Raw genomic sequence first — 24,633 nt, 5'->3', positions numbered from 1 at the left:
ATAGGAAAGGGATAGGCATGTGCCCCGGAGCATCTGCTTTGGGATGGTCACACCTGTAACCGAAAGTGGGATCCGGCTGCTCACCACTTGAAAGCCATTAAAGAGGCCAGGTTGGTGGAGAGGGAAGTTTGCTTTAGTTTGGAGGCCGGCAGCCGGGGCGGGGGTGGAGGAGAGGGCGGACTTCTGTCCAAAGGCCGGCTCCCCCCCTCGCCGCTGACAGGCAGGGGGCAAGAGCTTTTATAGGCCCAGGGAGGGGGCTACATGCAGCAGCAGCGCAGTCAGCTCTGACCATCATATTGAGATCGGTCCTGCGGTGGTCTGACCAGCGTCACCTTGATTGTTTTAAGTACAGCTAGTCTTCAGTTCCAGGGTCGGTTTGTTCCCATTTCCTTGAGGCCAGTTCTCAGAATTGTGACAGCTTATGTCATGGCTACGTCTGGTCATCATGTAGTTAACTTCTCCCACCTGGTGGGTTTCAGTATCTGTAAGACAGCTCACAGGACAGGGCTCAGAATATTACCTATAGCCCCTGAGGAGGAACTAAAGGTCCTTGACTTTGCTTACTGACTATTATGATTTGATCTCTTTTGACTTTTTTCTGTTGTTTCTGCATTTTCTCATTTCTCTGATTAAACTTATTCTTTGGCTAAAGTGTTTCCACAGATGAAAGGCAGGCGGTGGACACGGGAGGGCAAGGACCATAGGGTCCTGCTCCGTTTCACACCCATTCTAGCTGCACTCCTCACAGCGGCTGTCCAGCCTCTGCTTGAATTCTGTCAGTGCTGGGGGGCTTACCACCTCAGGGGACCATCCATCTCGCTATTGGAACACTAAAGAATAGAGAGATTGTGCTGACCAGGCACCAGGGCAAAATCTCAGTTGTTTTCCTACCTCTCCCAGCCCCTGAAATAGGTCAGCTCCAACTCTGCATTTTCAGTGGAATTCCTGTTTTCTTACAGCCCAAAAGAGCAGAGAAGAAAAAAGTTTCATGGATTCTGCATAATGCTAGTCACTCGATCGTATAATTCTCCTTAAAATTTAAACGAGAGCATTCTTGGTTCCTTTCTCGTGGTTTAAATTTCCTGAACAAATACTCACAGCTCTAACACTCAGGCTCAGAGGTTAAGTAATTTTCCTGAGTTCACCCCTCGGCGATCAGCAGGCTGAGAACTGACCCTGTGTCTTCCTCTAAGACTGTGTAAGAATAGTAGTGGCTCCACGGGAGTAGGCGTGTCCTGCTCCAGACCTGTCCCGAACCGCCACACCCCCCACGCTGCTCCGGACTGGCCGGAAGCAGGGACTGGCCGAGGCCTTGGGCAGGAGGGGAGGAGCGCTGGCGGGGCAGCTGGAAGGTCATTGGGGCCACTTAGGCATCCCAAACTAGGGCAGTGTTACTGGGGATGGAAAATGTGCTCTGAATTTAAGGTTCATTCCAAAGTTATAAAGTCCAGTGAAATTCGGAAACCAGTTGTACAAGGACAGTAAGGAAAGGAAGGAATAGAAATGGTTGGCGCTAATTCCAGTATGTTTCTACCGAGAGACCAGGTAAGTGGAAGAACATCAAAGAGAATTATTTAGGAGGAAAAGAGTTTATTTGGTTTTCAAAATATTGAATGTGGTGTAAAAGTTTTGGGTAAAAGCATCTATGCTGAAAGCCCCGACACAAGCTGAAGATATGAGTCTAGAACTCAGAAGATGGACCAAGTATAAAAATATGAATTCAGTAAGAAGCCTCACAGAAAGCAGAAATGAATGTGCTCTTCCAGACCAAGGATGTAGACCGACAAGGGAAACCCCCAAGAGTGGCAGGTTGGTGCCTGCGTCCATTCAAGGCGTCTGCACAGCAGAAAGGAAAGGCAAAGAGGCTGGAAGGAGGAAGGCAAGAGGAGATCGAAAGCAGTGACCCGCCATGGAGTGAAGAAGGGAGAAGGATTCCTGTCACCTTTATCACTTACCGCAGAGAGAGCGAGCGCGCTGGACATTAGGAAGATATCATGTGTACGCCAGCGGGACATCCGCCTGGAGGTGGCGCTTTGAGGACGTCGGGAGGATAATGCAGTGGGTTCAAAGTGATAGAAAGTGAAGCAGTGTAGACTTTCCTTATGAAGTGCCATGATAGTTTCAAAGAAGAAGGAGTCGGAGGAGTGGCAGGGAGAACGACCAAGGATTTTTTAATGTGGGAGATTTGAATTCTGCAGATTCGGGAGAAGGAACAAGGAGAGGGAGTGATGAAAAATATAAGGCACGTAATTCGTGGTAGAGGAGTTGATAAAGTTCAACAGGTATCAGGAGGGGATGGGGTCAAGATCTCAGAGGTTAGTCCCGGAGAGGAAGGATGGAGGGAGGCCTGAAGGAAGGTGCTTGCCATAGGGATGACGAGTGGGTGATAGATTTGAGAAGGACTTAAGAAGTTAATCTGGTACAATTTGGAGATAGATTGAATTGAGCCAGAGGAGGAAGGAGGCAAAGAATGAAGTCAGGAAAAACGAGGTTTTCAGCTCAGATTACTGAGGGGATGAGGGAGCCACCGACTGGGACAGGAAGTATCAAAGGAGAACTGGGTTTTAAGGGTAGATAAGAGATAACTTGGAGAATATTGAGTTTGGGGTGCCTGTGAGACATAAGATGGAGATATCGAGGGGGGAATCCGGTACACTGGTCTACAGTTGAGATAGATCTGTGAAATTACCAATATTCAGATAATCATAGTTTAAAACTACAAGAGTGGAAGGTTTCATAGAGGAAGAAGATGTAAAGTGAGTCTGGGTTGGTATGCGTGATGGGGCTGAGGTAGGAAAGACCGGAGAGAAATGAAAAGTGTGGCTCAGGGGGTGATGAAGGGAGAGGATCAGAAAGAAAGCTGTGGGCAGAGAGATGTTTCAGAAATATTAGAAGCAGACCAAATATGACCTTAGCCCAAGACAAGCCCTTCCCTGGTTATTTTTTCCCAATTATTGAATGTCAGTATCAACTATGTTGCATGATATATTTTAAAAAATACTGTGCTGAAATTGTCGTCCCATCTTGTGAATGGCATTTTGGGTAACAGGTTTTCATGCATTCATTTTCCAAGAGCAATTTGTTGCTGTGGGAAGAAACCGAAGTAACTTATATTCATGAACTTCTAAAAGTCCACTCACAGAAAAATAACAATGCAGTCTTACCAACTTCCAACTCTTTGTACTTTTTTCCATGATCAGAAGTATTTAGAGTCTGTTTTAAAGAAAGAAGCATAAATACAGGAGATAGAGACCACAAAAAAAAAAAAAAAGACTTTTATCTCTCCAAGGAACAAATTCTTTCAGTGAGATATAGTTTATTGTTAATGCGTTTTGAGGTAAGCCATTGTGCAAATGAAACTCTTGAAATTTGTCCTCTTTCAAAGTTGTTTTCTTTGTGCCTGGGGTTCTTTTGGCTCCAGGTTGAGGGAATATTTTGTGGAAGAGAATGGTATTTGATTGTTTCATCTTGGAGCAATGAGAAAATCCTTGCATCTTCCTCCCACTTCCGCATTTTTTTGAGTAGCACTGAGTCATAATTGCACTTTCATGTTAAAGGCTTTCCATTTGCATTAACGGTTTACTCTGGAATGCTTCTGTCCCATACATAGTTGGCAGATCCAGTCTCTACTTCTTGACTCTCTTTCATTTTGTTTGAATTTTTCTAATTAGTGATTTAGTTTTCCAGATATTCTATTACATTTCCCATCCATATATGCCGTCTTTTTTCTTTTTGCCTGACAGTACAGACATAGAATTGTAAAGGGGTAGTTCTCTTTCATCTTCTTCTTACCATTGCCCTTATAAGGTTATTTTAATTCTGTCTTCCTTGTTCTCATTGCTTCCACTCAGAAGATAGTCACAAAGCTGAATTTCAGGGTCATTTGCAGGTATATTTAAAGAGGTATGCAAAGATGTAAGTCTAGGGGTTTGGGAATGTCATAACCAGAGAATGAATTGAAATCACTGTTTCCAGATTAAGACCAAGAAAGACAGCACATGTCCTTACTTTGCGTGTTTATTATGTCTGTTGGGATTCTGGATTTTTCAGTTGACAACAATCAACTTGGATTTGTAACTTGAGAATTAAGAGCTATACCCCTTGTTCAGGCAATTTCCAGTATGTGCTTAGAGAGAAACAGACCTCAGGCCAAATCCTGCTTGCGTTTGACTCAATTCTCCTATCCTAAAAATGGAATACTAATACCTTCCTCATGCAGATTGAATGAATTCATGTATGCTAAGGAGTTGGCATGCTACCTAGTACATAGTATGTGCTTCAGAATGCTAGCCATTCTCAACACCAGCATCACCACCACCGTCACCTTTGGGGCTTTGGACTGTTCTCTGCGGTCATTTCAAAGGCTTCCTCCAAGTGTTTTTGCCTATAATGGCCCCCCACCAGCCCCTCACTTCTTCTGTACTGACACTCTTTCGATAAGGAATTTGTATATTTGTTTTAGAAGTTGCTGAAAGTTTTTAGGGAGGGAACCCAGTAACTCAGTGTACTCACATCTGATTTATTAGCTATCTTTTTTCTTTGGATTTAAACTAGATATGTTATTTACCTATTGCTGTGTAAGAAACTATCCAAAACTTAGTGGCTTAAGATAACCAACCTTATCTCGTGATTACTGTGGGTCAGGAATTCAGGACCATCTTATCTGAGCATCTCTGGCTCACGTTCTCTCGTGAGGTTATCAGCCAGGGCTGCATCATCTGAAGCCTTGACTGCTGGTGAGGAATCCACTTCCAAGCTCCCTGAGTTCCTTGCTGGATGTTGGTGATCGAATGGGGAAGAACCTTGGCCCCCCACCACATAGACCTCCTCACAGGGCTGCTCGAGTGTCCTCACACCATGGTGGCCAACCTCCCCCAGAGCAAGTGATCTGAAAGGGAGCTTGGAGGTGGCCACACTACCTTTTATAACCGGCTCTCAGAAGCCCAGGACCATCATTTCTGTCACATTCTATTTGTTTGAGTCACTAAGTCCCCCGGCACTCAAGCGTACGGAATTAGGGTCCACTCTCCCTCCTCTGCCCCTCTTCCCTGTGCCTCCCCTCCTCCCATCCCCTTTGCCTTTCCTCCACCCTCCTCTACCCTTTCTGCACCTCAGCTTCCTATCTTAACAAGCAAAGGTAATCTTTTGCCTTCCTGGGGTTACTGTGAAAATAAAGTGAGAAACATAGTATGAAAAGACACGTGTTGGAAGGAGAGGTCGGAAACGCTACACAGCACAGCACCTGATGCCATAACCGTGGAGAGGTGGGACGGATCCACCCAGCTTCCGCTCCAGCGTCTGCTCACAGAGGCAGCGTTCAGTCAAAGCTCCAGGACCTCGGAGGGGCTCTCTGAGTATCAGTCTGCTCGGGACACAGGGGCTGGTCCACAGGCCTTTCCTACTTCTCCTGGGGGAGTGTCACTGTGCAGCACTTCAGAAACAGCAGTTAGGGTCCTCTGGCCCCGCCCAGATCGCCATGGCAGCTCTGTGAAGTTCTTCTTCACGGTTTTGTTCCTTAGAGGTTATTTCTTCATAATTAGACCAGTATTTAAAGTAACTCCCCAGTCAGATGCCCATCTCCTCCCATCCAGCAGGTCACCCCAGGCCCCATGTGTCTGGTTCAGGAGTCTTGACATCACTGCAAGCAAAACGTCATTGGGACTTAAGTGCTGTTGTTTATTTTCTCCAAATAACTGATCCACTGTGACTTCCTAGAAATTAATCTTGGGGCCCAGACTAGATGGGGGGTCAGAGGTATTAGCAAATCCTACCCATTTTTCCTTTGAAGATTCACTTCCATCATCAGTTCCAAATGCATGCATATTACACGTGCTCTACAGTAGATCTGTCTTACTCAGCTGCATGTCCCTCACCTGTTATCTGTAGAGAGCTGCTTTTAAAATGCTAGTCCCTGAACATTTGCCCACACAGGGTGCCAACTCTCCAAAGTTCCACAGGTAGAGGAAAGAAAGTGAAGTGTACGGTTCTCACTTCAACCCAGCGGGGTAACCCATCACATTCCACACCCTGGGGAGGGCCTCTATCCAGAAAGCTGGAGAGGATGGAGACCACGTTCTCCCTTCTTTGGGGGTATCCCTCGCATTGTAGTCACTGCATTTATGGGTTGGGGAGTATTCTCCTGGGTTCAAGAGTTTAAGAGGGACATCTGAGATTTGGGGGTTACAGGAGTTTGGAAATGCTGTTTTGTTGTTACCTTAGTTTTGAAAGCCATGCTCCCCTTGCAATGAGTTCTTAGTTTATTGACCATTCCGTGAAGCTAAAACCTGCACATCAAATTGTCCAAGGGGGCAGGAGTTTGCCCAGTGAAGCCTATCTTGGCTCCAGTACTCAGCGAGGATTCACAGTAGAATCGGCCATAGTTTACAGCAGTGCGTGGGTCTTACAGTTTCAAGGTCCAGCTGGCTGTCAGGCAGCCTCCAGTGAGTAGTGTCCTCTTAGTTCTGTGCTACATTTAGTTGAGCTGGAAGTCTCTGCCCCTGATTTAATCACAAGCCAGGTAGTCATGGAGATGACATCTAGCCTCTGGCTGCCCGGTAAACTACATGCAAATGGTGAAAATAAAACAAACAGGGTATGCAAATTAACTTCCTGAGTAAATAAAAGACTTTGCTGCCAGGTCTCCGGACTGACTACTTTTGGTCCAGGGCTGTTTATTAGGAGTCACAGTGATTTGAAAAATATCATAATCACAACCATTGTCTCAACGCTTGTTTTATTGTTTCTTGTGTTTTTTTGTCTGTTTCAGATATATCAACACTCCTATACTGGATATTATGTCCTGAGCAAAATTCCTCATGGGTAAGATTGTTCTTTCATTTTCTTTTAACGCGAAATCTGCAAAACAAAGCGCAAAGCAGAGCGCTGATTAGTTGCTTAATTCTTAGGGCAGGAAATGAGGCACCTTATTTCTTGACAGCAAAGTGTCCCCATGCTGTGGGACCTCCGTGATGCCTCCAGGGCCGAGGGGGTCACTTGAGTCCAGTTTCTTGCCCATTTGTGAAGCCCCCCTTCCTAGAACAGCTCCACCACTTCCTGCTCTGGTTCCCAGGTTTGCAGAGAAAGATTCCCCCTTCCCAGCCCCACTTTGTAATCAGCTGTGGCCCCTCTAGGGCATGGTGATTTGACCTAGGACTCCCAGGAAGGTTCCTGGTTTTATACACATAATAGAGAGGGCAGCACCCCTAAGCTCATCTTGTTTCTCAAAAATGCAACATTTGGGACCCAAAAGTGTGAGTGGGGAGGAAAGACATGAGTGCAAGCGTGATTTTGCTGAGTTTTCAGTTCTGGGTAGACACAGCCGCACACAACGTGGGGTGCGTTATCAGGAGCTCATCTTTGGGGTCCGGAGGTGTTAAGACATGATTGAAGTTCGGTGAAGCCATTTGTTGAGTGGGCAAGGGGAAAACCAGTTGCAGAGCAAGGAGAGTGTGGCAGGGATGGCTTTTACTGCTTCCATTTTTATTCTTTCTTTCTCTCCCCTCGTCTTCCTCCTTCCTCCTTCTTCCTCCCCTCCCCCACCCACCTACAACCCCTCCACCCTCACCCCTGCCTGTGTTCTTGTTCCCACCTTTTCCTTCTCCTTCATACCCTCCACGGTTTCTCTCACTTTTTGTTCGAAAAGGTGAAGTGCTCAGGAAATGTTCAAAGGAATGGGATTGTGCTACTGGCAATGTTGTATAAATTCCTGTGACTGTTTACGGGGAGGCATCCTAATTTTCCTAAGCAAATGTAAACAAACAGCAGGAGTTGCTAAAAAGTATTGTTCCATAGAGAGCATTAATCACAGCATCTGTGTTTCACAACTGCTGCTGTCTGTTTTCTACTAAGTTTAGGTAGAATATGAGGATATCCTTGGAAAAACAACATGGGGAAAATAATTTCACTTGATAAATGAAAGATACATGTAGACATGCGGCCAAATGTGATTAATCGTTTCCATTAGACTAGTAGAAAAATCAAGCCCCGAGAAACTGAAGATGACCCCCGTAGTGAAAACAAGGTATCCATAGGTGTTTTTTTTTTTTTAAAAAAAGCACAGTTCAAATAGAAACTCAAATGTTTTTCACTAAGGACGAATTATTCTATTATTTTTCAAGCAGATATGCATCTTCCAAGGTCACGGCAGGCAGGAGTATATTATGCCTTGAGATTTATCTACCCCTTCTGGGAACAATAGAATTTATTGTAGATGATGGATATTTCATTTCATCTTATATAAATTTGTAAAACTCAAAACTTGAAAAGCATTTTGTGCTTGACACATGGTGTAAAGATTTTACTGCATCAGTTAGAATTTAAGAGAAATAGGTTCTGAGGACCTGGCACAAGAGTTTGCCAAACCAGCCACAAACCGAAGGACAAGACGGTGTGGCTGAAGCCTTGGTTTCAGTGCTCACGATGAGGATGACGACCCCTCCATAGAGGATGCCAACGAAGAGTGAGCTGCTTTTGGTATTTTTTAAATAATCATAGTAATAATAATTGCCGTCACGTATTGAATGAGTCTTAAGTGCGCCCACCCTAGCACATCAGTCCTGCAAAAAAGCATTCTTCTCCGCCTTTCACAGTGAGAACTCTGTCATCTCATAGCTGGTGCCCAGGAGAGCTGGAATCCAGCATGGCCTGGCTCGCTCTCAATCCTGTGCCATCAGAACAACTGCCTTGGGTAAAATTACAGCTGTAAATATCAGATTTTTAGTGGTGCTAATTTATTGCTTTTTTTTTTTTTTTTTTTTTTTTTTGCGGTACGCGGGCCTCTCACTGTTGTGGCCTCTCCCGTTGCGGAGCACAGGCTGCGGACGCGCAGGCTCAGCGGCCATGGCTCACGGGCCCAGCCGCTCCACGGCATGTGGGATCTTCCCAGACCGGGGCACGAACCCGTGTCCCCTGCATCGGCAGGCGGACTCTCAACCACTGCGCCACCAGGGAAGCCCAAAGTTATTATTTTTAACATAAAGTGTTTCACTAAGTCTTTATATCAGAATGTCAACAAAATAAAGCAATCTTTCATAATAGAGATTATAACCAGCTAAATGTTCTCAGTTAAGGGTCCATTGTGTGTTTTCATAGCAGTTTTTGGTAGACTTGGCTGTTTCTTGACATTTTCCTGACATGACTTTTTTTGGATTAGTTTTCCCATTGGCTTGAGTGCTTTTTTTTAGAAAAATTATATTTCTATATAATTAAAATTTCTTGTATCTTTTAAGATCATTCTGAAAATCATATGGGCTAGAGAAAATCAATCCTTCTGTAACAGAAATCAATTTTAAGAAAAATTTGGTATACCCCGTAGTTATGTAGCATTGGCATTTTGGAGTTTGGCAAGCAGAGCAATAATAGAACAGAAACTGAGAAGTATTCAGAGGCATTTTGTTTACATGTCAGGCCATCCTCTGTGGATATTGTTGCCCTAACCTTGCTTATTTACCTGTACCAAACAAACTGTACAGAACTGTATTCCTTTGGAACTCTGGTTGACTTATGAAGTCACATTCTGCATCTGTGAAAATAATAAACTGAGACATAGATTCCTTCTGCCCAGGGTTACTCTCTAACATTATAGGCTGGGATGCAGAAGAGCATTCCATTTATTTAGAAAATAGAAATCTAGGTTGACAGCATAGCACAATGCCCCAGTACCTTGCCTGATATCATGACACAGGAGTTAAGAACTGAAGCCCTGTGGTCCCATAGACCTTAATGTGAATCCCAGTCTACAACTGACTCTTGGCTGTGTGACCTTGATAGTTGCTGTACTTCTACAGATCTTAGTTTCCATATTTTTAAGATGTTAATAATAGTGCTCACCTCATAGGCACATTATAAGAATTAAGTGGACTGATACATGCAAAGTGCACAGCAGAGAACTTTGCCTCTAGTGAATGCCTGGGAATGTTATTCTTCATATTGTAATATATCCCCAATATATATTTATAGTCTTGTAATTAAATTTTTTTAGACTTTACTTTCTAGCCAGCTCAAATCCTTTCTGTTACAAGGAGAGGAATGATATATCCCCTACAATAATAAAATTCCCTTTAATAAGTTTTCAAAGCTAAGACTTGTTCTGTGACACTCGGGTGATTTTAATGCCCATGTGATTTTTTAAAATTAATTAATTTATTTATTGGCTGCATTGGGTCTCTGTTGCTGCACGCAGGCTTTCTGTAGTTGCAGTAAGTGGGGCCTACTCTTTGTTGCGGTGCACGGGCTTCTCATTGTGGTGGCTTCTCTTGTTGCAGAGCACGGGCTCTAGGCGCGCAGGCGTCAGTAGTTGTGGTACGTGGGCTCAGTAGTTGTGGTGCATAGGCTTAGTTGCTCCACAGCATGTGGGATCTTCCTGGACCAGGGCTCGAACCCATGTCCCCTGCACTGGCAGGCGGATTCTTAACCACTGTGCCACCAGGGAAGTCCTGCGCATGTGATTTTAATTTCTCTCTTAAAAGAGATGTCTATAGCTTCAACTATCTACAGTTCTCAATGCTCAGCAAGTTCTGTTTATCTCATCTCAATCTGACTTACTGCAATTAATTTTTAAGACTTTCTTATTTTGCCTCCAGTGGAAGCCGAAAAGACAATATAAGTTTTTGGTAGACTTGGTAATAAACAAACATTTATTGAAATGCTGTATTGAGCAACAAAAGCACAGTTGCTATCCTTCAGAAGTTTAAAATCTTGTTGAAGAGGAAAGACACAGACTTATATAACAATATAAAATTAAGTGCCTCAAATGGGTATTTTAGACACTGAACACAAAAGAAGAGATGTCATAAAGGATCTCAGAAAGGAAGTCTGGCTTGAGTGGAGCCTTATAATTGAGTAAGTTTTGTCTTGTTTGGTTTGGTTTGGTCTAATAGATGGAGACAGAGAGGAGATGTTCCAGGTCGGGTAAATCATTAAACAGGCTTGACCTTTTCCATGAGCCAGCATCTTCCTGGAGTTAGTGGGGTGCCAGGCCAGGCCCGAGCAGGGCTGTTCTCATGGGGCTCTGCATGGGGAGAGATAGGGTTGGGTGGGTTTAGGGTGAGCCTGGCGTGTGGAAGACCTAAACCTCACCCCGGTGTGATGGGTCTTTCCAATAAGAACACACTGAACACCGAGCAGAAGAGAGACGTGGTGAAGGTGGCGGGCGTGGATTAGTTTTATGCATGTGTGTAGAGAGAAGGAAAGGGATGAACAGGAACATGGAGCCAATTAGGAGACCCGGTGGGGAGCAGTGAAGGCTCAGTGTAGAGACCACATGATTGGGGTTATGGGCATCCGCTGTTCACTTGGAAAGTGAAGACAGATGCCAAGGGTTTATACTCCATGTCCCTCTAATTAAATCTGTGGCGGCCTGTGCCTGTGTGAGTTGAGCCTGATGCATGAGAATATTGAAAGTAGTGAGTTCATGAGGGCAGTGGGGAGAATCCCAGCAGTGTGTGTCTCCACATCTCCTTCCCAGGACCCTGTGCTGGACCTTCCACTCAGACACACTTTGCTCTGCAGAGCTGCCGGAAGTTGCATGAATAGGATTGCTTGTATGCCTTGAGGAGGTGCCAACATGAAGCCAAAATGTAGGAGAAAGAGAGTTCTTAGAATGGCATTTTACGTGTCTACCATGGCATCCGGCAGGGGGAGTTCTGCTGTAATCGGCTTTCCCAGTAATTTCAGAACTGTGGACAGCTCCGAGCTCTCCTGTAGGACTTGGTCTTAGCTGCTTCCGCCTCTCCTGCTCCCTTCCCCTCCAGGTCACCCTCCATCTCTCCCTTCCTCCCCTGAAATCCAAACTGTTAGCAAGCACTATCAAAATAACATGCACTTTAAAGTCAAATCTATCTGGGAATAAATTCCCAGTCAGCCTTTCTACCTGTGTAATCATGGAAAAGTTTCTTTGCTTCTCTCGGCACTATTACTCCACACATACGATGGAAATAAAATGCCTGACTGATAGGGTTCATGTAAAGGTTATGAAGTACTGTAGGATAACGAGATGGTGCATTTAAGTGCCTATTTTGGAGTGCAGAATGCACTACGGGCTTTTTTCATGGTGGAAACAAGACCTTCCATTATACAACCAAATCTAATTAATCTCCCTCCCCGCAATTTCCCTACCTTTAGACAGAAAATAAATCTCATCCTCAGTGCCAGCTCTGGTCAGTTCCGGCGGCTTCCTGGAGCGCTGAGTTTAAAGGTGGTCTAGAGCTATGCCTGGGCCCCGTGGGGAAGGGCGCCGTGATCGACGCGTCAGGGTGGAGGTGGAGGGGAGCGGGGATGCGCGTGGTGCCTTCCAGGTGCCGGACCTGCCTGCCTCAAGGGCCGCATGGGTGGCGTGTACCAGCACTGCCCCCGCAGAAGGCCCTCCCGCCTTCGCCCTCCCCGCCCTTCCCCATCCTCCACACACGCGCCAGAAACTCCCTGCTCATGGTGTCCAACTCCTTCAGCTCCTCCAAGCCCCGACATCAAAACCCCTCCCGTAAAAATCCCCCTGCAGCTTCCTGCACCCCTGGAGTAAGACTGCCTCACATTTCATACTGTAATGTATCCTTGCGTTAGATTGCTAGCTACCTTGTTGTAGGTATATAATGCTTCTGAACAGAATGTTTAGAAATGTTTTCAATATGCATTTACTGCCCGACACATTTCTCTCCTGAATTCTAAGGTGTCAGGTGTCAGAAAGAGGGGTTTTGCTGGGAGGGGCTTGGCCTGTGTCTGTGGCCCTGGTGGCCGTTGCTCAGGATGAGAACAGGGCTGCCCAAGAATAACCACAGGAGAGGCTGCACCCGTAGATCTGAGCTACCGGCAGAAAAGCCACTAGCCACATGCAAAGGGGTTCTTTTCCACTGAATCATTTGCTGTCCTCAAAAACTTGCCTGCCACATCTGAAGATCTGCAAGCAAACAAACCCGTTTGGAAACGAGGTGAAGATATGCATGATGCATCGTTTTGTCAGGCGCCTTGTGGAGCCTAAACTTGCATGTTCGTATCCTTGAATTGTTCCCAACGCAAGAGGGAGTCCATAGGTGTTGGCTGACAGTTGAGGAAGTTAGTTAATTAATTAAATGATATTGTCCAGTATAAGATGCAAGCCTGGGACCCACCCCAAATCAGTTAGACCAGAGTCTCAGAGGGTGGGACCTCACGAGAGTTCTTTTAAGTTACTGGTGTTTCTAGTTTGAATATCTGGGGTCAGCTGGTCCTACCCCACTTCTTCACTTGCTCTCATCACTAAGTGACCCCCAGGACTTTATCCGGAGCTGAGAAATAACCCTTCAATTTCTGGAAAAAATGACAAACATTTCCCCAGAAACACTGATTTCCTTGTCCTCTCGACAGAGAAATAGTGGCAGGTCGCAGGTTAACAGCGTTCTTGGAGATTTATTTAATGATATGCATTAAAGGCTCAATAGCATTGCCATCTGCACCGCGGAGATGAGATACAGCCTTGCGCTTTTGTCTTCGGAGTTCATGCCCAGAATGGGACAGTGGGCTCAGGCTCATTCTGTGTCTGGGCTGGAGTTTGACGTGAGCGCCACCTAGTGGGCTCAGCCTGGAAGCCGCCTATTCCGATTCGTGCATTTGCTCACCAGCTTCTCTTGAAGAATCACAGAGCCAGTTCTAAGTCACACAAAATTAGAGGCAACTATGTTGAACCCTTTCAACTGGGCCTGAGTGTCAGTCACCTGAGAAGACTCTGTCTGCATCCCTGAGGTCAGCTCTGTTCTTGTTCACAGACCTTTTCCTAAAGAGAAAAGGCTGGTGCATGTAGCAGACTGCCCTGGAGGCCAAGCCTGCCAGATGCTTGCAGCAGCGTGTGCTGTGCATCCACTCCTGCTGCAGAATGATGGGCACACACCCCCGCCACAAGCCAGAACTGTACTAGCCACGGATGGAGAGTGGAAAGGCCACGTGTGTCGCTTGCTGTCTAGTCTATTTTGTTCTGTCTTCACATCACCTTCTCTCTGATCCAGGCGGTCCGTACGGGGGCTGGACACAAAGCCCCCTGCCTTATTTACTTCAGTGACATTCGCATAGATTAAACCTCAAGGACAGCCTTGTCCAGAAAAGCAGCTCTCAAGGACAGCGGGATGGGCGGTCATCCAGACTCTAGAGAGACAAGGATACACTGGTCACATCTATATAGCTACAGCCTCATTGCAGCATAACTTACTTATAGTAAAACTCACACTTTTTAAATGAGAAGTTTTCATTATGTTTTGACTAACAGGTGCAATCACAGAAGCACCTCCACGACCAAGACAGGGAACATTTCCATGTCCCCGGAGTATTCCGCCATGCCCATCCCCCACCCACTGTGGGTGCCCCTGGCGTCCAGCCCTGTAGTTCTGCCTTTTCCAGAACGTCTTATATATGGAGTCATGTGTACGTAGTCCTGGTGAGTGGCTGCTTCGTTAGCGTGCCTGCTTTCAGGGTTCACCCACGTCGCTGCTGGTGCAGGTAGGTCATTCCTTTTACTGCTGAGGAGTGGTCCAGTGAGTGGATAGACTAGTTTGCTCATGTGTTCTCGCCGTGTAACACTTGAGTGGCTTCCAGCTTGGGGCTGTTGTGAACGAGACTGCTGTGAATGTTCGCATACAGAATTTCTCATAGGCACGTTATCATTTTTCTTGGGTAAGTAGCTAGAGGTAGAATGGCTGGGCCATACGGTAAATGTATAATTTGGTAAGAAACTGCCAGATTGCTCTCCAAGGGGGCTGTCCAGACCCCCTTTGTAAACTCCCCGCCCCATCCTCCACCTGGTCCCTGCGAGAGGCCAGCTGATTTGCGTGCTGGGGTTCCTGCCCAGGGCAGAGCCTGTGCCTCTCCTGCCCGACGTGGGCACTCGGGGGGCCCTTCCAGCCAGGTCCCCACAATCGTTCCCTTTGCAGCGCTCTGTAAATGACAGGCCCTTGGGGAAGTAGGTGGCGAGCAGGGTGGAAACTCCCTGAAGAGGCTGTTCATGGGCGGCCCTGGCACAAACCTCAGGAGCGGTTAAGAGGACTCCAGCCCCAAGCATCACTCACCTCCTGGACAGATTGATTTAGGAGGAGGGGGTCTCTTTTTGAGAATCACCTCTCGTTGGCGGAAGGACCCGGTCCAAAAGTGTGCATGTCCCAGCAGCTTGACGCTGAACTGCGTCTGCCAGCTGCTTCAAGGCTGAAGGGGAGCAGAGGCCCCACACCCAGCATCCAGCATCTGTACAGAGACACCCGCCTCTGACCTTCGGGTTCCCGTCTAGGCTAGCAAAGGGCATGGTAGGCTGTGTCAGGCGCTCCTGTCTGCTCTGTTGTTGTGTCTTGACTACAGCAGGGAAGGAGGCAGGCCACAGCGCTGGTCCTCCAAAGGACAGCCCGTCCAGGCTGTGTACCGGACTAGTAAGTATTTCTGAAGCTGCTCACAATGGCCGAAAGAACATAAGCTGTGGCATTTCTCATTGAGAAGGCCTGATTCCCAGACCTGAATCGCACAGCATTCGGTGGAGATGACACAGCTGTTTGTTCAGGTGAAGCTTTCGGCTCCCAGGACTCAGCTCGGCCAGCACCGCCTGCCGCCACTGGGACACTCAGGGGCAGGTCGATGCACTGCCGGGGCCGAGGCACCTGGATTAAGCAGTCACACAACAGTAAGGCTTCTGCCTCTCTGGACCGGAAACTAACAGCCCTCCCCTATAGCCCGGTGTTCTCTCCATCCAGCAAGGCCTACGGAGGTTCCCACACTGCAGGGGGAGGGCTGCGGCCCAAGAACCCTGTAGAGCAGGGATGCCCAACCCCCAGGCCACGGACCGGCACTAGTCCGTGGCCTGTTAGGAACCGGGTCACACAGCAGGAGGGGAGCGGCGGGTGAGCGAGCGGAGCTTCATCTGTATGCACAGCGGCTTCCCACCGCTCACTTTACCACCTGAGCTCCACCTCCTGTGAGCATTACGGTGAGCTGTATACTTATTTCATTGTATATTACAATGTAATAATAACGGAAATAAAGTGCACAGTAAATGTACTGTACCAGAGCCCCCCCCGCAGTCAGTGGAAGAACTGTCTTCTATGAGACTGGTCCCTGGTGCCAAAAGGTTGTGGGCCGCCGCTGTGGAGAGTTAGCCCGGTCCATGAACTCAGACATGTGGACACCAGTTCCCAAGTACGAACACAAGGTCAAGGCTTTTCCATCTCTCTGCACATCTTTGATTCACCGCATCATGGCCCTGATGTACATTTCTATCGACATTCCAAGCACTTGGACGGGCTTTTGGGGCAGTGCTAACAAACACGGCTTCCTCCCAGGCTCCCTGCACAAACGGCCCAACGTGGAAAGTAAGGAGAGAAAAAAATTCAAGTGAGGGCTGATGTGAGCCTCACACTTATGCATCAGTGGTGTCAGAACTAGAATTCCTGAACCAGGACTGAAGCTGAGAGCAGACGTCCTGCTGAAGCCCGTGAACACGGCCCCAGGGAGGGTGCTGCCATCCTTTGCCGGCCCCTGGTCTGTCTCCCTTACTTGCAGGCCACAGGCAGCCCTCGGGATCTTTCCTTTGCTTCTCTCCCTGCAGTTTCCTACTGCTGACCTTGTGGCATCTGAACACCATCCGGCTCCCGGGCTCCGTCCACTCAGCTCGAAACCATGTCACCCAGACTGCCCTGCCCAGACCCACCCGTCCCTCCAGGCAGGAGCCACCCTCATTCCACTTTCCATCTTGTCACCTTGGTGCCTCAAGTGAAGTTCTTTCCTTATGCCTCTATGCGTGTCTTTAGAAACCGTACCGTGTAAGCTCCAGCGTAGGCCCCAATTCCTTCTGCTCCCTAATCTCTTGATTTCCTTTATGAATGAATGAATGAACCTTCGAATGCATATGTAGGCATTTCGTGAGCACTTATCGTGCGTCTGATTCACAGACCTTAACATATGGAAGCTTATTTTGTACTCGTAACAATGATGGGGTGTAGGTCTTAGCCCCACTTCAGAGATGAGAAAGCTGAGGCTCGAAGTTGGAGTAACCTGCTCAAGGTCACACAGCTGGTTGTTGGCCAGGACTTCGGCGGGGCTCTTGCGGCTCCAAGCATAGCATCCTCTCTGTGACAACATCACTTTGCTCTGCATTCCAGTCTGACGAGAGACACTGAGGCAAACTGAGCACCACACCCTTCGTTTTATGGAGGTAGCTCTTCCCCCTTGTGTTGAGGGCCCTTTGAAGCACACAGTAGGGCCAGTATTCACTAGCTCTGAGGTCCGGGCATGACCCAGTAACCAGCATTGTTTGACCAGCGGAGGTGACGTTGATGGGTGCCTCTACTCAGTGTGTGTCTGCGTGGCCTCGAGCTGCAATTTATGTTCTGTTTGACGTCAGAGAGTAACAGTCAACATCGGTGCTGTTTTGATTTGACAGACAAAGGATATCTGAAGCAAATAAGTGACCCCTATCAAAAGAAAATTATACATCATCACATATTAAGTATAAACATGCTAAGAGGCCAGATGGGAGGATACCCCGAGGGCCCTGTGTGTCCCTGGTGATCCCAGACCACCCGCCAGAGATCATGGCTCCAGGCTAGCCCCCTCCAGTCTGCTGTGCGCTGTCCCATGTGTCGGCTACCAAGACAGCGTTACCTCCTAGAGGAGAGGCTCTGGGGTTTGGAAGCAGTGAAGGGGTGCTTTTCCCAAAAGAAGGTCATCCCTGAGCGTCTCTGTCCCGTGAGGAAACGGTGAGTGTGCACCTCGGTGGAGGTGACCTTTCGAACCTGAGCTGAAGGTCACGGAGCTGGGTTCTACTGTGTAACCTCAGGCACTGCCCTTGGTCTCCTTGTTCCTGGAGCTAAAGGCAACTGCTCCAGATGCTCTAAAGGGCTGTCAGAGTCTTACGTGACTTTGGAAAGTACTGAGAATATAGTTTTGGTTTTGCATTAAAATTCCTACTTCCATGTGTTGAGCATACCTGAGCTTTCAAATGACCATCCCCTGTTCCCCACCCCCCCCAACTTTCCCAGGAACCCTGAGAAAAAGGGAAAACTTGTCTTTTGAAAGTCAAGGAAATCCGATGGCACTGGTTGCCCTAGTCCCTGTGGGCACAGCCCAGGTATTTATCTGAAATTATGTGGCTGGACCACGTGGCGATGCTGAGAACTCAATCCAGGGAGGGAACTCGGGCATGCTTATTTTGTAGGGAATAAAAATCTGAAATAGAAGGGTTGGGTTGAACCCTTTTGAAGAAAGAGCCGGTGAACAGAAAGATCAATACTCAGACAAGAGAAACCCAGAGCGGCCGAAACAGGCAGTGCGCCCACCCTTGCAGAGGAAAGCTGTCCTTGCCCATAGAGAGGCCAATGTCCCTGTCTGAATGACAGGTCTCATCCCTTCACTCTGTCCAGCTAACCGGGCAGCTTCTGATGACAGTTGAGCTTAATTGCTTCATTCACGTGAGCCTGATCAATTGGCCCGTTGTATTTCTCATCAAAAATTAATAGACTATCTTTCTTGGTTATATATAGATCCTTATGAGTTTGACTAAAATTTGGCTGTAAAAAGTCATCTAATTAAAGTCAATTAAAAATATAAAGAAATATATCCTTCAAAAGAATTGGTTCTTACCATGCAGTGGTAACCTCTAAGCACGGGTCTCACTGTTGTCGATGGTGGTAGTGTTGTGGTTGGTCTTTACGTTTGACTTTCACCTTCAGATCCCTGTGTTTCATAGATGCTAAACAACGCAACTCCAGTCATGGGAAGTGTTTATTTTCAGAGGTGGGATGCCCTCTGCCACTTGCAACTTCTTGTTGACAACAAGATGCCCATCCTATCAACAACAGGGCATTAAGCCAGGCCACTTGTCCTTTTGGTATCTAGTGCTATTTTTGGCATGATTTTTAGACCCACGGAGAGAAAGGTCTTCTGTGAAAGTGATCATATCATTTTGAGTTCCTAGGTGTCCTTATTATCTTGACATGGACCAAAAACACCTGACTTTAGCTATGTCAAATTGTCTATTGCTGATTTGTTACCAAATTAATGCCAAACACTAAGTAGCATTAGAATGGAAGAAATACTTTTTGCCACAAAGCAGAGAATTCAGTCTTGGATAAAGAATGTTTTCCCAGTCTATGGAGAAAAATCATCTGTGTGTGTGTGTGAGAGAGAGAGAGAGAGAGAGAGAGAGAGAGAGAGAGAGAGAGAGAGTGTGTGTGTGTGTGTGTGTGTGTGTGGAGGAGGAGGAGAGAGGGAGAATGTTTCTAAAAAGAAAAATTGTTAATTTAAGTCCACTGCTTTCTTTTTCCCCCAATTAAAGTCAATCTGAAAGTCATTTATTTATTTATTTATTATTTTTTTAACATCTTTATTGGAGTATAATTGCTTTACAATGGTGTGTTAGTTTCTGCTGTATAACAAAGTGAATCAGCTATATGTATAGTATACATATATCCCCATATCCCCTCCCTCTTGCATCTCCCTCCCACCCTCCCTATTCCACCCCTCTAGGTGGTCACAAAGCACCGAGCTGATCTCCCTGTGCCATGCGGCTGCTTCCCACTAGCTATCTATTTTACATTTGGTGGTGTATACATGTCCATGCCACTCTCTCACTTCATCCCAGCTTACCCTTCCCCCTCCCTGTGTCTACAGAGTGCAGTAAGCCAGAAAGAAAAAAACAAATACTGTACGCTAACACATGTATATGAAAATCACTGTAAATCATACATTTGCCATGAGAAGCCAGACCTGAAAAAAGACTCCTTTGAAAATAGAGGCCATTGCTACCAATGTAGTCGTCTCTAAAAGCTGCGTGATATGTGAAATATTTTCATAAAGAAATGGCAAAAAAAACTTCTTTTCCATTCAACTTCAAGGATTCTTCACTAGATGGAATCAGCCAGAGATGCAGGAATATATCTGCAGAAGGAATCAGCCAGAGATGCAGGAATATATCTGCAGATGGAATCAGCCAGAGATGCAGGAATATATCTGCAGAAGGAATCAGCCAGAGATGCAGGAATATATCTGCAGAAGGAATCAGCCAGAGATGCAGGAATATATCTGCAGATGGAATCAGCCAGAGATGCAGGAATATATCTGCAGATGGAATCAGCCAGAGATGCAGGAATATATCTGCAGATGGAATCAGCCAGAGATGCAGGAATATATCTGCAGAAGGAATCAGCCAGAGATGCAGGAATATATCTGCAGATGGAATCAGCCAGAGATGCAGGAATATATCTGCAGAAAGAATCAGCCAGAGATGCAGGAATATATCTGCAGAAGGAATCAGCCAGAGATGCAGGAATATATCTGCAGAAGGAATCAGCCAGAGATGCAGGAATATATCTGCAGATGGAATCAGCCAGAGATGCAGGAATATATCTGCAGATGGAATCAGCCAGAGATGCAGGAATATATCTGCAGAGGCTTTATCAGCAGGACCTGCTCTGGAAACCTGTGAGTTCTGCCAGCTTCCTACAGGTCCGCAGAAGTGGCCCATGGACTATGCAGGGGAGATGGTTAGGAAGCTTGAGGTAGAGACTCATCCTGATCATTCTCAAGCTGCTTCTCGTTTTTCTACAACAGGTTGAACTCTTTAAAGAGCCATGTTTTCAAAAAGTTATTTCTCGACCCCAGAAATTTTATACAATCGTAACCAAAAAAAAAAAAATCGGCTAGCACTGATACAGCAGTTTCTAGGTCAGGTATTGTTCTTAGTGCTTTCCATATACCCCTCATCGAATGCTTACAATATACCTATGATGTAAAGGCTCTTACTGGCCCTTTTACATATAAAAACCCAGGCGTAGAGGGTACAGTGGCACAGTGAGTCAGTGGCAGAGCCAGCATCACCCCCAGGAGGCCCGGTTGCAGGGATGACTCTGCTAAGGTGGGCGTGCTGCCTGTTTCTGCCGCTCTGGGCTTTTCTTGTCTGCATATTGACCTTTCTGTTCACCCCCGTCCTTCTTCAAAAGAATGAATGAGGAGCTCCAGGTCAAGAGGGCAGAGCAACTTTCTCTACTTTCAGGTGTTCTTAAGCCCCACCGATGAAACAAAATAAAATTTAACGCATAACCCACAAGGAGCAAAGAGAAGAAACATAAACAACAAAATTGTGAAAGTTGGAAAGCAAAGGGAGAGTGGGAAATGATGCAGCGCAAACAAGACAGCCGAGTCCCACCCCAAGCACTGACCTGGTTTCTCCTGACCCCTCCCCACCCGCCCCCAGAGGGGTCCTCAGCACACAAGGCACAGGCAGTGCTCAGTTTAGACCGCATGGTGCTTCTCCTGGTTGGCTGTGGTCTCCACTCTGGTGGCTTAGCCCTTTAGAACATCACCTCTGATGAGAAGGCTTCGGCATGGGCTCCTCCAGCTGCTTTTGGAAAGTCGATGGGTGGGCTGTGGAAGAAAAACAAGGGCCATTTGAAAATTAAGAAGCCATCAGAACCCCAGTTTTTCCTTGCCTACTCCCCTGAACACCGGAGGTTTATTTCTTGGCCAGGATAGAGCAGAGGCCCTCCGATAGAGGAACACTGGGACAGTTTAAGGTCTGAAACAGGGATGAAGAGTTGCTCACACTGGATGGAGAGACTTCCTTCTCTTTCCTTGTCCCAGACACGAGGCAGCTACGCTTCACCCACCGGGGTGGGGACTGAAGGATCCTTTCCAGAAGAAACTGACCAAGCCAGGTCCAGGGGATGCCGACCAGAGGAACCAAATGCCCCAGGCAAACCTTCCCTTCTCCGCAGAGCTTCCCATCAGCTCCTCAGCCCCAGCCAGGTTCCTAAATGTGGGCCCACGAGAAAGAACGTGATTGGACTGAAGAAACCTTCTCGCCTGAAAGATAGAAATCAAAGCAACTAACAGAAGCAGGTATTTTGGAGAAAATAGGGATCATAAGAGGAGAAGCAAGTGTTAGGACAAAACCTCTTCTTAATATCCTCAGATAATATGTTACTCTCATGAGACAAAACAGAACAATACGTACTATTTTTAATTTCAGAGAACAAAAAGCTCTTAGAAATGAAAAGTATGATAGAAATGGAACTCAATAGGAAAGTTTAAAGACAAAGGTGAGGACATTTTCCAGAAAATACAACAGAGACAGACAAAGAGATATGAAAAGTGGAAAAGAAGGTTGAGATAACAGAAGATAGAGGAAAGACATGAAGATTTAGGGGCCCAGCTGAGAAATTTAGAAGCACATTTGGGAGTTAGCTAAATGTAATTTTTAATGATACAAATGAACTTATTTACAAAAGGGAAATAGATTCACAGACATAGAAAACAAACGTACGGTTACCAAAGGGGAAAGGTAAAAAACGGGAGGGATAAATTAGGAGTTTGAGATTAACATATAGTAGTGTGTACTACTATTTATAAAATAAACAACAAAGACCTACTGTATAGCACAGGGAACTATACTCAATATCTTGTAATAACCTATAATGGAAAAGACTCTAAAAGAATATATATATGTGTACATACATCTGAATCACTTTGCTGGACACCTGAAACTAACACAACATTGTAGATCAACTGTATTTCAATAAAAAATTTTAAATAAATAAATATAATTTTAAGCCCCTGTATCCACTGCATGTGGGAATCTCCTCTGCTTTCTTCCAGTTTGCTCCCCGTCTACACAGCATCACGTCTCACCACATCCTTTCATGGGTTAAACTCATCCTGGAGCCCTGTTGGCTACTAACCATGGAGCACAGCTCTGGAGCCAGGGCCACTTGAGTAGGAAAAATCCAGGCCGCACTGCCCAGTCCTAACTGTGTCAGGTGCCGCCCAGGTGGGCCTGACTGTGGGCAGGCTGCTGGATTCCCTTCTCAGAGGAATGGCTCTTCTCTCTGCAAACTCAGCAACAGGAGTCACCCTCAGCACGCCTCTGGGCTCGGCCTTCACGGTTTACACATGGGCAGCCCGAGGGCACCGGGTGAGTGACGCCCTGAAGCCCCAGGGGGCTGGACCAGTGTCTGAGAGTTGGAACCTCCTCCCAGGGCCTCCTCCCGCAAAACACACCTTGGAATAACAAGATTGTTTCAGGCCTGGTTCTCAAAAGAAGCCCTAGATTAGATAAAATGTCTGTGTTAAGCCTTTGAACTTGAAAGGGATGACAGACCAGATGGAGGGGCGAGTCTGTGATCAGCGGAGGAGGAGGTGGCGTCCTGGAACCAGCAGTGGAATCTTACAGAACAGAAAGAAGTTTCTGTGCAGGCTTCAGACATGTGGGCTGCTACTTCAGCCGAGCGTGGGGATGCTGAGGAGAGATGCAAAGGAGCTGGAACTCGTCTTCACCTGAGCCCTGCTTTGCTGATTAGTGTAGAATCTGAATCGTTCCTGCTCCAAAGATAATTTTTCCTCTCTGTGTTCGGTACCATTCTGCTTTCTCATTTGTTGCTTTTCATTCCCTACCTGACCTGTTGGAGATTTAACGTTGTCTGGCTTCTCTGGGTTGTGCTTTATTGTTATTATTATTATTATCAATATACACAGTTCAATTGGTTTAAAATAATTCCGCAAAGGGCGTCATCGGTGTCTTCAGATAACAGACCCAGCTCTCGGTCAGGAGCAAAGTTCATCGGGGCCATGCGTACAGATCCCGGGAGCCCTGCCCCTACGTGCATGTAGAACATGTGTGTGGTCAGGTCCTCAGGACTACACAGAGGTGCCGTGGCCACCCAGCCTTCCCAGGTGTTCATTCCAAGAGCCAGGGCCAGCCCACGCCATCAGTGTGTGATTCACTGCCATCAGTGAGATGCAGGGGTATTTAGCTGGGCCAGTTCTCAAGCTTTGGTTTATTTTGAAAACATCTGGAGAGGTAATAAGAATGCATATTTCTAGGATCTCTCCAGAATGAGGTATGTTAGGTATGATTCGGTCAGATTTGGTGGGGCGGGGCAGGGGGCAGAAAACCCAAAATAACAAAGGCTTTGACAAAGTAGAACTTGTTCTCTCGCATGTGAAAGTGCAGAGATGGGTGCCCGGCTGGTGCCCCGGGACCCCGGCCGCCATGCTGCCACCCCAGCCTGGTGGCTTCCACATCGCGTCTCTTGGTGGCTGCTCCTGGCCTAGCGATCACGTAGGACTCTCGGCCAGCAGGGAAGGACCAAGAGGAGAAGAGCATGCCTTCGTGCCCGTGGCCAGGGCCAGCTGTTGAGGGCCCAGGAGGGATTTTTTGAGGACAAAAAACGGGGAAAGGGTGACAACCCATTCTGCACAGCACTCAGGAATGGAGACCAGGAATCTGCCTCTTTCAGCAGCTTCCTCAGTAATCACGATGCAGGGGTCTCTGGACCCGCTGCAGAAGCACTAACCAGCTCACCTGTACTCACAGCCACACACCAGCCTTTAGCCTGCTGAGCAGAATGCCAACAGTGCCTTACATAAAAAAATGAATTTATCTTCAGCACCACCCAGGAAGTAAGTTTCATCGTCCTCATTACAAATGATTCCAATGACTTCTCCCAAATATTTGACAACTCAGATACCAACGTCTAACACATAGGTAGGTAAGGTAGGAAAGAGTAAAAGGAGGCATTCAGAGAGAGAAGGGGACGGGGAGGAGAGGGGAAGAGAGCGGATGCAGGGGAAGAAGAGCAAGGGCGAGAAAGAGGCGTCATTCCAGAGCGGCTGGGGGACGCCTCCAGCGTCCGGCTCCTGACG

At 46.9% G+C, this 24,633-nt stretch overlaps 1 protein-coding gene across 1 annotated transcript in view; it reads left to right on the top strand.

The window, feature by feature from the left end:
- DPP6 (dipeptidyl peptidase like 6) overlaps positions 1–24,633 on the top strand; it is a 772,951-nt gene that overhangs the window by 523,226 nt on the left and 225,092 nt on the right. Inside the window, exon 6 of the mRNA XM_060155875.1 lies at positions 6,767–6,819. Coding sequence (XP_060011858.1) covers positions 6,767–6,819 — 53 coding nt within the window. The remainder of the gene's footprint in view (positions 1–6,766; positions 6,820–24,633) is intronic.

Source organism: Lagenorhynchus albirostris, chromosome 8 (genome assembly GCF_949774975.1).
Source record: "Lagenorhynchus albirostris chromosome 8, mLagAlb1.1, whole genome shotgun sequence".
Lineage (NCBI taxonomy): Eukaryota > Metazoa > Chordata > Mammalia > Artiodactyla > Delphinidae > Lagenorhynchus > Lagenorhynchus albirostris.
Note: the sequence above shows the minus strand (reverse complement) of the source record. Positions and strands in the feature narration are given on the sequence as shown.